The 13,540-nt window shown below is 39.3% G+C and overlaps 1 protein-coding gene across 12 annotated transcripts in view; it reads right to left on the bottom strand.

Moving 5' to 3' along the window:
* Positions 1 to 12,691, bottom strand: part of EYA4 (EYA transcriptional coactivator and phosphatase 4) — a 231,677-nt gene extending 218,986 nt beyond the window's left edge. For 3 of the 12 annotated variants that reach the window (XM_043510994.1, XM_043510995.1, XM_043510996.1), the window contains exon 1: positions 12,126 to 12,690. In XM_043510994.1, coding sequence (XP_043366929.1) covers positions 12,126 to 12,248 — 123 coding nt within the window. In that variant the 5' untranslated portion in view covers positions 12,249 to 12,690. Of the gene's footprint in view, positions 1 to 12,125 lie in introns of all 12 variants that reach the window. The other 9 variants (XM_043510993.1, XM_043510998.1, XM_043510999.1 and 6 more) reach the window with 4 other exon arrangements.
* Between the last annotated feature and the right edge of the window lie 849 nt (positions 12,692 to 13,540).

Raw genomic sequence — 13,540 nt, 5'->3', positions numbered from 1 at the left:
TGAAAAGTTGCCTGCATCTAGGATACCGGCAGTCCAACTGGGATTGCTTATCAAAAGGAGTTTTTCCCTCTTTATTTTGAGCTTGTGCAACCATTCTAGGAATTCACCAAAAAATTTCTCCTGCCAATGAGTGCATCCCTGGCTCCCACTACCTCAGAGTGAAGCATACCACCTTGTTAACTATATATGTAGAGGGAGTGTAGGAGACATTGTGGGACCTACACAATGACAGAGAAACCCAGTCTCTTCCTGCATCAATAAATGCCTTAAAAAGGAAGTAACAGATAACTTACACTGGGAACATGAGCATATAAGCATATATCTTCCTTGATAAGTGCCTGAAGGGAGGTAGTGCAGGAGGAACACTTCCTCGGGCTCTGCTTGGCCATCCTGTTCCTATACAACATAATATCTGGTATGTATGTGTATATGAACATATGCATATGCTGAAATGGGGTAGCAAGTTTAGCTAACATACCAGAGGAATGACCCTCCTGAGAGGGAGAATTAGGCATTTCCCATTGTAAAAATAAAAGTTATTAGGAAAAAAAGTTTTTAGTACATTTTAAAGAAAAATGGTGTCCTCAAGGCTCTGTGGTAAATGAAAGTCTGGAACTGCCCTACTACTTTTGCCTGGTAGTTGTTCTCATGGGAGGAGCCTAGCAGCTAGCCAACAACATTTTCCATTAATTATGTTATCCCTACACCTTGAAATAAAGGAACTTCCTACAGTAAGACTGCCAGGAATGTTAAAGTAGACAGAGAAGCCTGCTACACCCGTAATTTAAGTATTCTATGCTCCCTGCATTCTTCCTACAAAAATAGTCCCATGAATCTTTTCTTGCCTCTTAATTTTTCCACTTTCTTTTTCAGACATGTGAATTGATACTAGAAAATGAAATATGGCAATACAAGTAAATATCTAGTTCATGGCACCAAGTTTTTTTGCATCAATTTAATTATTAGCATAGTGTTAACGTGCATAACTACATGGTATTGTTACACAGTCTTACAAGTTCTTTTTTAATGTGCGAGCAGTACTCAGCCTTATTGTATGCTTGTGTTAATTTTGTATTTCAGTTTGTTTGGAAGGAGGGAAGTTTTTGAAAATAATAAGAATTTGCTTTCTGCCTTCATCTCTCTAATTAGAGTCCATTGCCCTTGTGCATAGTAGGATCTGAGCACTGATGTCTGGGCTGAGTTTTCTCTGAAAGAGGTGGTTGCTTGTGTTCCGTCTGTTCAAGGACTCTGTGTGTGTGTGTGTGTGTGTGTGTGTGTGTGACTAAACAAATTAAGCTAAAAAAATATATCCATACTCTCTATCACTGATTCTGACCTTAACTGACCTGCAAGGCTTTGAAATCTGCTGCCACTTGGTAGAGCAGCAGCAATAAGAACTCAAACAGATGAACTCAGTATTGGTAACAATGTCATCAATGAGTGCAAAGAAGTGAAGTCCATACATCAGTTCCATATGTAATACAAGTACCGGGGAGGTGGAAAGTTGGAAGAATGCATGCCCATAGAATAATTTTTTTTGCTTGCTGTCCATGGCTATGGTACCAGAGGACAAGTAAAAAGGATGCTGGAAAGATAGAAAAATCTCTTAAGAAATCTTACCAAAGCATTGAAACTATGCATGGATGTTTACATTTGGTGAAACAATGCCTTAGTGCTTTCATTTGTAAGCTCTCTGGGGCAGCGATCATTTTTTTTTGTTCTTTGTTTGTACAGTGCCTAGCTCTTATAATACCTTGCTCTTACATTGCACTTTTAATCAGTAGATCTCACAGGGCTTCACAACTTTTTAACGTGATTATCCTTTCAAAACCCCTGTGATAGAGAAGTGTTATTATTCCCATTTTGCAAATGGTGAGGAACAGAAAGGCTAAGTGCCTTGCCCAAGTCACACAGGAAGTCTGGGGTGGAGTAAGGAATTGAACTTGGGTCTCCTCAGTTCTAGACTACTTCCTAGGAGTTCTTCCAGACTACTTGAAAACAAATCTAATCTGTAATCCCATTGCTCTCCCCCTGAAAAATAAAGAAAAGCTAATTTACAAATGAATATGTTCTACTACATTTATTTTATATCTAGATGCATGTGCTGAATTTCAAGAATGAGTAATGCAGAGAAACAAAAAGAGAAGACTAAGAACTCCATTTGAAACATTAATGTTACGTTATTTTTGGTCTTGTGGGTCAATGGTTTTGTTTTGTTTTCCAAAATTACATATTTTGGAGACTTTCTGAAGCATGTTGCTTATTTTTTGTGGAAAATAACTGACAACAAATAACTATAAGGTAATCATTTTTTTGTTTTTCTTAAACAGGCCCCTGAGAAAATAACCATTGGATACCCTGTATACTTAAACACAATCAACTTTTTTTAAAAAAAGAATCACACATCTGATTTTTTTCCACAGTTTTTAAATACAAAAAAATAGTACCTTAGATGTACAACTCAGATTGTATAATATCAAATGATAATGTAATTATTTCTAGGATAATAACCCTTAGCATGTCATATTGGAACTTCTGTGAAACCCAAACAGATGTGAACTCTAACAAAAGCAAACTTTTTATAACTTAAAAAAACCCACCATTTATCTTCATGTTCAAGTCTACTTACTATACTATGAACACATTCAATTTGTTTCAAGCAGTATACTACAATATTAATGGGTATTCAACAGTAATATCCTCTGACTTGGAGGAACATGAACACAAACTATTGAAGTAACACCCAAGATTACTAGAAATGAAAGTGTTTCAAGGAAAAAAAAATTCTGTTTCCTTTTTAGCTTCTTTACATTGAGCATTTGACAACACTTTGCATACAGTCAGTTTCACTCTTCCTCTAAATGGTCAGTTCTACTGTTTGTGTGGGTCTTTAACAGAGCAGAAGAGAAGAAAATATTTTGAAATATAGAAAAATGTGATTGTAAAGCCACAAAAATTGGCAGACGTACTCAGGTTTTTGGGGAACTCAATAGTTATGGGTAACTATTTTAAACTTTAAAAAAACATGTATTGGAGTACAAGTTGGCAGTATTCCTGAAATAGCAGATCTGGGAATAAAGGTGCTCCATTCTCTGTGAAGCCTTAAACAATCAGAAATGTAAAAATCTGTGTACAAACAGTCTCAGGATAAGTAATTCTTGTTAAAACCACTCTTGGAGAACAGAGGTTGTTTCTTAGAGAAATTGAGGAAAAACAAGGGAAATCATTATTTATCATTTCTGTTACAGTAGCCTCAAGATAGGCATTGAATTAATCTGAATAAAAACAACAGAACAGTTAGGGTGCCAACTAATGGACATTTCTAAGAATTTTTAATAAAAATATCAGTAAGTGTTGGATGTTGAACATTTTTTCCATCATGGGCTTTTGATGCAGAAAGCATATAATAGCCTTCACTTAAATTTACATCGAGATTTTCAAAAGGTTTCTCTCTCTCTCTCTCACACACACACACACACACACACACTTGGGGCCTGGTTCTCATTTGTGTAACATGGCTTTTGCATAAATCTGTACTCAGAGATCAACTTTGTGAGAACAAAAAACAAACCCACAAAAACCATAAAGATTGGTTTAGGTTCAATGGGTGAAATCCACTCCACCCTTTAAAACTGAAATACCATATTTAGGCTCTATGTAGGTGAACAACAGAGTTTCTATGAAGGTGAAATCCACTCACCACCTAAAAGGCCAGCACCTTTACCCTAGTTATGTGAACAGAAACAGTGGTTACAATTCCTCTGCTCCACTTGTGGGGGATGTTGAGGCCACGGAATCCATGAAAACGAGAATCCAATAGGCTTGTTCTGGCCTCTCTCTCTCTCTCTCTCTCTCCAATGAAGGTTTTCCATACTGACCCATGGCTCAGAGTCCCCTTCTTTGGCATAGAGACGGTATACTGAATCCCCTCAGTGGACACTCTGATCCTAGGAGATCCTCCAAGCAATCCCTGTGCAGAACTTAAGTGATATGGAAGTCCTTAGGAAAATGTACCACACCACTGGTGAATTTCAAACCATAAAGAAGGGCACTAACTATGCAACTGTAATTATAAAAACTAGATATGTTTACAATATATTGCACAGCAGTGTATTGAAAAAAATCAAACATAAGTTTAAAAAAAAAATGGTCAGTCCTCCAAGACCTTTGCATACAAAGTCTCACACAGATAATCATATTAGATGTCAGGCAACAGCTAGGGCATTGGATATTAAAATGCACTATACCATTTGTGTGCCTTCTGTAGGCATAGCATAAAATGACACATCTGACAGACAACTACAATTTTCCACTAGAAAGTTTCTGATTGCTCTCATAAAAAACGAACAAATGATGTGATGTACCATATTATCTGCAAACAAAACACACCTGCAATATGATATTGTGTAAGTTAGTACTTTGCGACAGTGGAGACTAATAAAAAATAGTTGCCATAAATTAAACCCTTTTCTATGGTGAAGGATAAGTAACAGCCACTTTTGAGAAATGATTCAACTTCATTTCATGGGACAGCAGTAAAAGAACCCCATCAGTAGCTGTTGCTATAAGTTTTGGTGACAAAGTTTTCTTCTAATAAAAGTATGCTTTGTCTTTCCTTCATAAGAACAGGTTCAAAACAGAAGTGAATCCAAATGGAAAATTTACATCATCATCTCATATTGCACTTAAATTTCTGCACAGTTATTGAATAAATCCTAGAACTGTCCACCTCTAAAAAGTCACCTTAAAAAAAAAGAAAAAGAAAAAAGAACGAAACCTATCAGAACTTCCCAGAAGTGTTACCTCCAAAATGTGCCATACAGATCTCTCCCAATGCAGGTTACTCCTGATTCTGAAGCATCTCTGAGCTCTAGTCTAATTGTGACTTCCTGAGTATAGATTTCTAAATAAGCCAAAAACTGCAGGTAGTTTTAAGTATCCATCAAGGATTATGTAGAGCATTCCAAAGTCAATCTCACTTGTGGCTAAGTCAAAATTTGATTACTGTACCAGCTACCCCCCAGAGAAATGAAAATGGCACATACCATAAGTATAAAATATTTTATATGAAAACAAGTTAACTGTTAATACCCATCTAAATAGCTACCAGAAATGAGTAGGAGAGTCTGCAGATGGAAACTCATCTGAAAGGCATTACCATTTTCATTGCAGTCACACCCAATATTATTGCTCTAAAGTGGCAGAGTCAGCTATAAGGCCAGCTCCTGGTATGGTAATTGAATACATAATCATCTGGCTGAGAGGTGAAAGAGATATTAACTAACCAAAATTAACATGATAGACTATCAGTTCCTTATATCACACCATTGTAAAATAGATATTAATGTAAGCAGTAGAATGGATTACCACCTTAACATTTTACCTATGGAGACCTACTGTAGATCCAAATCTTGTTTAAGTGAAAACTGAAAATGAATTAGCTAAAAAAAGTTATCCAGTTCACAAAACCACTATAGTTTTAAGCACAATTATTATTCTCTGCATTTGAGAGGACCAGAACTGGAATAGCAGGTTGGGTCTGAGATGCATTGACTGAACTTGGCAAGGAAATTTGCATTTAACCCACCTACATTATGCTTGGTTCTATGACTGCTCACTTTCATGAGTACAAAATTACCTAAAACGAATGAAAACAGTCAGTTGATGTACTATGTTTAATGGAGCCAATGCTCCAGAGATGTAATTGGCTCACAGTTCTCCGTTTTATGCTCTTTTAAATATGGTTGTAAAAAATTATTAAAACAAAATATTTCTTCATAAATCTGAAAAGCACAAAAAAGTAGAAAATTCAAAGATTTGACTGTAACTTTATCTTTAACTCACTTTGTTCTGTCTAGATATTGCAGAAATCTCCAAACCGTGCATGTAGCCTTAGTGTACGACAATATCTGAGGCATAAGAGACTGGGTTAAAGATAAAGCTAGAGGGTCTGATCCTCAATTAGTATAAAGCTGAATAGCTTCACTGATTTAAACACAGCTATACTGATTTACACCAGCTCAGGATCTAGTCAAATCAAGTTTCCAGTTACATCCATGCAAAGGCATTGATTTCAGTAGAGTTATATGCATATAACCAGCAGAATTCTGTTCAATGTCTCAAGCTTAACTCTATATTTCTATTCTTTTGTAGTCTCAGTCAGACCCTTACTGATATGTTGATTCAGATTTTTGTGGTTTAAATTATAGATGTGTCAGTAGCAGAATACTGACTCTCTTCTTCAACCCAATTTAAAAAAAAGGCAGCAGTAATTCTTTAGATTGCTGACAACGTCAATGTAAGTGGGTCATCTCAGGTTAGTATCAAAGTGTAACACTATGAATATTACATTGTCAAATTAATTAAAAATATATTCACCTTCAGGTAAAAAAGTTGAGAGCTATCACACGTATGAAATTACTCCTACCTGCAAGTATTTTGTGGGAGACAGTGTCTATGACACGTCTTTATAATGAATGGAGGAGACAAATTACAAAAACGTATAGTCTGGCCACAGTATAAGGCAATCAAAACAGAGCTACAATACTCTTCCATTATTGTACAGATGAATTGCTTGAGAAGTGTTGTTCAAGCAACACATAATCACCAATTAACCATTTTTCCATAAACTTACTCATTCTACTGTACTTCTAGCAACAGCTGCCCAGTATGGAATCACAATGATTTTCCCCCTTTTTCTAGGGAGTAGGAATTTAAACAGAAAAACTGCACTGACCTTGCTCAACACAGCACTGAAAGCTCTTATGGGAATCATTTCTTGCCATACAACACTATGACAAGTTTGAAAATGAAGTGCTTATACTTGGCATTTTGAGCCTGCCATTAACAGTGGCCATTTTGCTGAAAAATGTGACAAGTAGTATATATAAACCTGTCAGCATGAAAGCTCAGTGGCGAGATTGTGCAGAAATGTCCAGTCTGTTTTAATACAGGATTAAGAAAAAACAAAACGTTTAATATTTAAGCAGAAGGTAGAACATGTGCCCAATACAGTTCTCAGGTTTTGAGTCGAATGGCTATTTTAGATGGAGGCACCTCCTATGGGTGTCCCAAGTAGGTTGTAATATTGCCAAAAATAATTTATAATATGCACTCAAAATGAAAATATTAAATAAACTTGCTTTCCAAATAAAATTTACTTTATACTCACCAGATATGTGCTCCTCACATTTAAGCTTTCACACTGCTATGGTAAGTAAGATGGACCCAGGTTTCTTTAAGCACTTCTGATTTAATTTTATATTCAGACAGAAGCTTGGACTTGGCAAAAAATCTCTTGCACAAAAAAACCCAACAACCTATTTCTATACATTAATATCTAAAATATCATTATAAAACACATGTAAATACAAGTAACAGTATTTTTAACTGCAGACAATAAAGTCTAATTAAACAGTCAAGTTCAGAGTTTAGGCAGGCAAAACTCCCACTGACTTCAAAAGGAAGAAAACACATACAAAGTTTAGTTTTAAAAACCATTTTTATTTGATTTCAAAAAGGGTAATAGTTTTATGTCTTCAGCAGAACCATGTCCTGAAATCTCAGGGGTGATTAAGGGGCCATACCAAAGCTGAATGGTTTCAAATATCAAACTATATTATTATGTCAGGGTCCGCAAGATCAATTAGCGCTTTTCAATGCCAGGAAAGGTTACAGTTGGACTCACATTTATACAATATATCCAAAACTAAAAAAGAAAAGTGCCTTTCACAAAACTGCTTTTAATATCCCATTTACTTATAAACTTTTAAAACAACAATCAAAATGTTAAACATTCTCTTTAATTCACATGGTATCAGAGTTGCTTTTCTGTTGCACAATTTTTAAAACATTTATTAATTGAAATAAATTGTTTCTGCCCGTCACAATAAATGTGTACTCTGAGATGGCCAGAAATCACAGGGAACATTAAACTATGCAGTAAAACCTAGGGTATCATCATAAGGCATTTTAGTACATGTGGTGCTGCTACTAAACCTGGTTTATTGCTAGGCTTTTATAAAGCTTTAAAAACACTTGACAACTATCTGCAAATCATTCACTTTTTCTGTCTGGGTTACGTTCTTTTTGAAATCCAAACTATATTATTATGAATGGATAGGTGAGCTTGGCTCCATGTTCCACACTGAAAACAAAATAACTACTATAAAACAAAAGCAAAATATAGTAATTGAATGCAGTTATATAAAACAGCTGATCACAGGTCTGGATTAAAAAAAAGTAAGTTTTATACTTTCCGTTATTAAATGCCCTACATAAACTTTCATGAAAACAAGCAACTGAATATACATTTCACTTCTAAGACCAGTAAGAAATAATAAGTGGAGATACAGGTATGTTAGAAATTCATTTGGATGCCTCCTGTCTGCTGTAACAAATACCTAATTATGGTCTCATACACAATTAGTTTAAGATTCTTTATATGGTGATAGTTCAGAAGATATCAAGAAATTGAAAACACATTTTGTGTATAGTTTAAGGTGTAAGCATATTATTTTTAATAAAAGCAAAGTATGATTGCTTTTATATGATTAAAGACTTCAAAATGTCATATTTTGAAAACACACTTTTCTATTTATTTCTTCAAGGAGTGATTTGAAATATTTACTACCAGACAGTACCTAATTTTAGATTTTAAGTGCTTTAACAGCTCTATGAAATATGATCAGCAGCTGCAATGTAGAACTACACTGAATAAACTATCATTTATAAAAAGGGAGACTCGTTTTACCCAGAGTTCATAAATCCTCACTTTCAAACAGAAAAAGATAACACATAAATAATTAGTATTTGCTTCAACAGCACTTGACAGATATAAGTTGGGGGGGGAAGAAGAGAGAGGAAATTCCCTGGACTGAATTTTATATTAAACAGAAAAAGTAGTTTACATTACCTGAAAAATAGAATGAACACTGTTCAATATAATCAACTCTTCTCAAAAGTGCATAATTATCTTTGCCCATTCTCAACAAAATTCTGATACATAAAGTTCTTTATTATAATATTGTAAGTAAAACTAAGGTACACAAGAGCAAACAACTTAACAGTAGCTTTCAAAGCTTGTATCAGATGCTGAAAATATGCAATAGGACATTGTCTTTCTGTATTTCAAATAGTCATGCACAATACATTTTATTTAGTATGAGTAACAAGGAACTCGGTGATACTGGGAACCTGATCTATAATTTTGTCCATGATCTCTCAGTCACTTATATCAGAATAAATTTCTATTGCAGAAGAGTAGTAATATGTTGTAAGACATTACTACATAAAAGAATCCTCTAAGCATATGATTCAACTGCATATATAATAGTATAATTTAAACAATCTAAAAGATATAAAAAATAAAATATTAAAATATGTAACAAGTACAAAGTAACTATTTGACATTTTCACCTTGTATTTTCCTTTTAAGATACTACAATTAATTAAAAAACAGTTGGTAACATGAATACCAGCATTCAGAGAACAAAACAGGAAAGATTTGTTTTTAGTTTGTTTGTTTTAGATGTAGCCCAGATAACATTAAATGTTAAAATGTACTGGAAGAAGGGGAGAAGTTGTCCATTTGTATTTCCACTTACTTGATATCATTTATACTACAACATAAGTTGTAGGTATGTAAGATCTACATTCTGCAGCACTGTATGGGTGCATTGAAGGGGGAAAAAGTGGAAAGTCTACAGTGATGTTAAGATTTTGATTTACATGGTCACTAAGAAGTGATGAGTTGTGGTAAGAAATCAGAGAAAAATGTTGAACATGAAACAAAACACTATTAACTTGTATTTGGAAACTGAAGTTATGCTATATCCAAATCCTTAATACATAAAAAGATATATATAATACAGTGAAAGATCACATGGATTCGAGAACAGAAATCAGATAAAATGCTTTATTTATAACTGTATATGGTGAAAACATACTTCTCAGTAAATTTCAATGTAATTCTGAATTGTCTATTGCTTTATGTTAAATATATTTTAATTAGTCTGCTTATATTACTGCTTCTACTATTTTATATGTGCAAATCAGACCTTAAATTAAAATGTATATGGATTTCTTATTATTTTAATGCAAAACTATTTCATTATTTAAAATGTTTAAATTCGAACGACCTAAAATGCTCTGGTTTTTAGGTAACCCTGCCTAAATCGGATCTATGCAATGCAAAATAATTATTACTCGTAAAAAAAATATATATATCTCCTTGTGCTTTCTTTTGAATCTTGCTCACAGGATTACGGGGAAAACAACAATGTATCCACTTGGTTTCTAATAGTAGTCAGTTTATAAATACAAATGAAACTTTAGATGCCAATTACTGACTGGCAGCGACTCTACCCTGGGATCCCTTTCACTTTTGTTACAAATGCTGAAGACCTGGGTGTCACCTAAACCCCCTGCACTGCATAACACGAAATGGACACAAACATAAGCCCTGCAAACAGTCGCCTTGGCTTAAAAATAAAAAGTCAAAGCGACTTTGGGTTTAATTGCCATACCCACTAATATTCCTCTCTATTGATTAAATGGATGCTATGTACCCGCGCCAAAAAAGACAGGTAGGAGAAACAAAACGGTTAACTACGAGTCCTTAATGTGAAATCTAACCTGCAGTTTTTCTTAGGTATCAGATTTTGGAAGCGTCCGTAATGACAGCCAGAAAGGCAAATTAATGGCCAACAGCCCACTGCGTTTAAACACGGAGAATCCTGTTACCACCTCAGATTAAGTACAAACCACACACAGACTCTCCTCCACGTGGAAAGTGTTTTCAACCAAAACACAAGCCCCTGCATGCGGTGCTGATGCATCTCGGTGGAACGGGCTATTACTCCTGTGCTTTCGTCTACCGTGGAGAGTTAGAGGGAACTGGGGAGAGGGAAAAAGGGAGAACATACGGTTGTGTCTGGCTTTAAATCACATATATATAATATATATATATATATACACACACACACACACACATATATATATATATTCCCCTAGAAAAAGAAAATGGGAGAGGAACAAAAACAAGAGCCCTGGCTCCCCACTCCCTCCAAATACTGCGAAAGAAGCTGCAGAAATGAAGATATTTTCCTTATTTATTGCCACTGTGGGACCGTCTCGTTTCATCAGCAGATATTTTCTAATGACTGCAAACTGTAAACGTTCTATTAAGAAAGGAACTCGATTTAAATGCTGCCAGAGTCTGGGGGGGTAGGAGGGAGTTTGGAAGTTGCATGGCAGAGGATGTACAACTGAACAAAAGGGCATATTTTCCGGACCAGATTGAACCATCTGCGTTTTTACCGTGCTGAAAGCTAAGCATGTTCTTACAAAAGCTGCCATAAATTAAGGCAACTCTCCTTCCCCCAAGGGTTTGCCGTCCTACAAAACTCACGCTGCCACGTTCAGGTTGCGGCAGGATTCGCTAGTCAAGTTTAGCGCAACAAACCTCGTGTGAATTTCAATCTCTGACCACATCTTCTACATTCCCTGCCCTAGCAGCGAGGACACAAACTCGGCCGCGTAGGTCTCCCTGACCACTAAGCGCAAAACTTCCACAAGGCGGGGAGGAGGTGCCTTGAAAGAGGGGGGGGGGGGGAAATCGCCTGCAAAAAGCGGCACTAAGAGGGGTGACAAGAAAAGGCTGGGGAATTTCCTGCTATACGCTCATGCCGGCATCACCGATCTGCCTTTCCGGCTACAAGAGCCCAGGGCTAGCGAAACCGCATCGGAACGGGCAAAACCCGCACGGCCTCGGGGCTCCAGGGAGAGCAGTATCGAAGGGTGGGGGCGAACCGCCAGCCCCGGGTCACCTGGGGAGAGGCAGAAAAGCCTGGCCCCAGGAGCGACCCGAAGTCTGCGAGGATCTCTCCCCCTGCGGGGAGGAGGCTCCTCGCTTGGGTTTGGACAAGCCCCGCTCTCGGTGCCCAGCAGGGCTCAGAGCCCTCCGCCGCTGCTGGCGGGGATCTCTGCCGCGTCTCCCGGCAAGCCGGGTTCGAGAAGAAGAAACCAAGGCTCAGGCACAAACCCGGGCGCGCGCGCGCGCGTTCACACACACACACACACACAGGGGGGCGGCGTGGGAAGGGGAGCGGAGCAGCGACACTCACCTTCTGGTGCGGGGACACGCCGCTACCTCTCTGTTCGGGCTGCCGCGGGGCTGTTGATTCTCGCCCCTTCTTCAAGTCGAGGTTCCCCTTTTGCGCTGCTCCTCCGGCAAAACAACAGGACATCCCTCCCTCCACGGCTCTTCCCCCCCCCCCCTTCGCCACACACCGCAACCCACAGCAAAACGGGATTGAGGGGGGAGGAGGGGGGCTGGTAAGGGAGAAAGCAACCACTCTCCTTACTTTAGGGCGTTTGCAACATGGTTGCCCCCCTCACCCACAGCTGCCCCCCGCCAAGGAAACTATTTCACACAGAGGAACCCCCATGGGGTGCGGGTTTCCCAAAGCGCGAGGACAGCGCGCGCGCTACAACCCCGCCCCGGGCGCTGCTTTGCACTTGTGCAGGGAGCTGTTGCAGGCAGCCGGGCAAGGGTGCAGCAGCAGCAGCACGGTGCTGGGGGGGGGGGGCTGAGCCTGTGGCCGTATTTACTGCAGCCCCAGGAGCTGCATGTTGCCATTGGTTGTTTCCTCGCGTGGGTATCCAGTGAGCTCACCGAGCAGCGTGCGGAGCGGGGCTTGCTCCTGCGCCTCCCACCCCACCCCCGCGCGGCGCGCGCACGTGGCTGCTGCCCCAGCAGCGCCCCCCCCCCGGCACCCTCCGCCGCTCCGGCCGTCCACCGCTGACCCTGGGCCCGCCGAGCAGCGCGGGAAGAGCTGCTGCTTGCACACGCACGGGCCGGCGAGAGGAGAGCCCCCGTCGCCCAGGTGTCACGGCTTAACTCGACTTCCCCTCCAGCCCGGACCTGTCGTCTTCACCGCGGCCTCAGGCCTCTCCGTTGGACGCCCTGAGCAGGATTGCCCAGGGGTTTAGCTACTGAGCAATTACGCACCTGGGGGCTGCATTTGCTCGTTATTTACAAACACTCTCTCTTTTCTCTCCCCCTCGTGCCACCTTTACTAGGGTGAGTTAGTGCCTTGCTGCCTGACATGCAATTGGCACTACTACATAGGGGGCGAGGTGACTTGCGACTCTGGCCCACTAGTCAGCAAACTGTTTGCACTGCCCTGATTCGAGAGATTACCTCTGCCCAGGGCATAGACTATTTTAGGTGCAGCATAAGCTCCCCCAAGGCACTGGCGGTGGTGGGGGGGGGGGCAGAGGGAGCACCGTTGCTGGGTGTGTTGGGAAAAGCAGCGTCAACCCACTCTCTCCTCTCCCCTGCACATAACTACCTGTGTAGAGCCTTCGCGGTCCCCTGTACACTAGAAGTAGTGGCTAGAGTGCAAGGCAATAAGGGAACGCCTTAAACTTCCTCAACTCCTTTGCACTGATGATGCACAGGACAGATCACAATCCAGCCTCAGGTAAGATAAATATACCTAACATGAGTACAGGTACCACAAGCTGGCCCTTGCTT

This window comes from Dermochelys coriacea, chromosome 3 (genome assembly GCF_009764565.3).
Source record: "Dermochelys coriacea isolate rDerCor1 chromosome 3, rDerCor1.pri.v4, whole genome shotgun sequence".
NCBI classification, from domain to species: Eukaryota; Metazoa; Chordata; order Testudines; family Dermochelyidae; genus Dermochelys; species Dermochelys coriacea.
The sequence above is the reverse complement of the archived record's forward strand: the minus strand, read 5'-3'. Positions and strand labels throughout refer to the sequence as shown.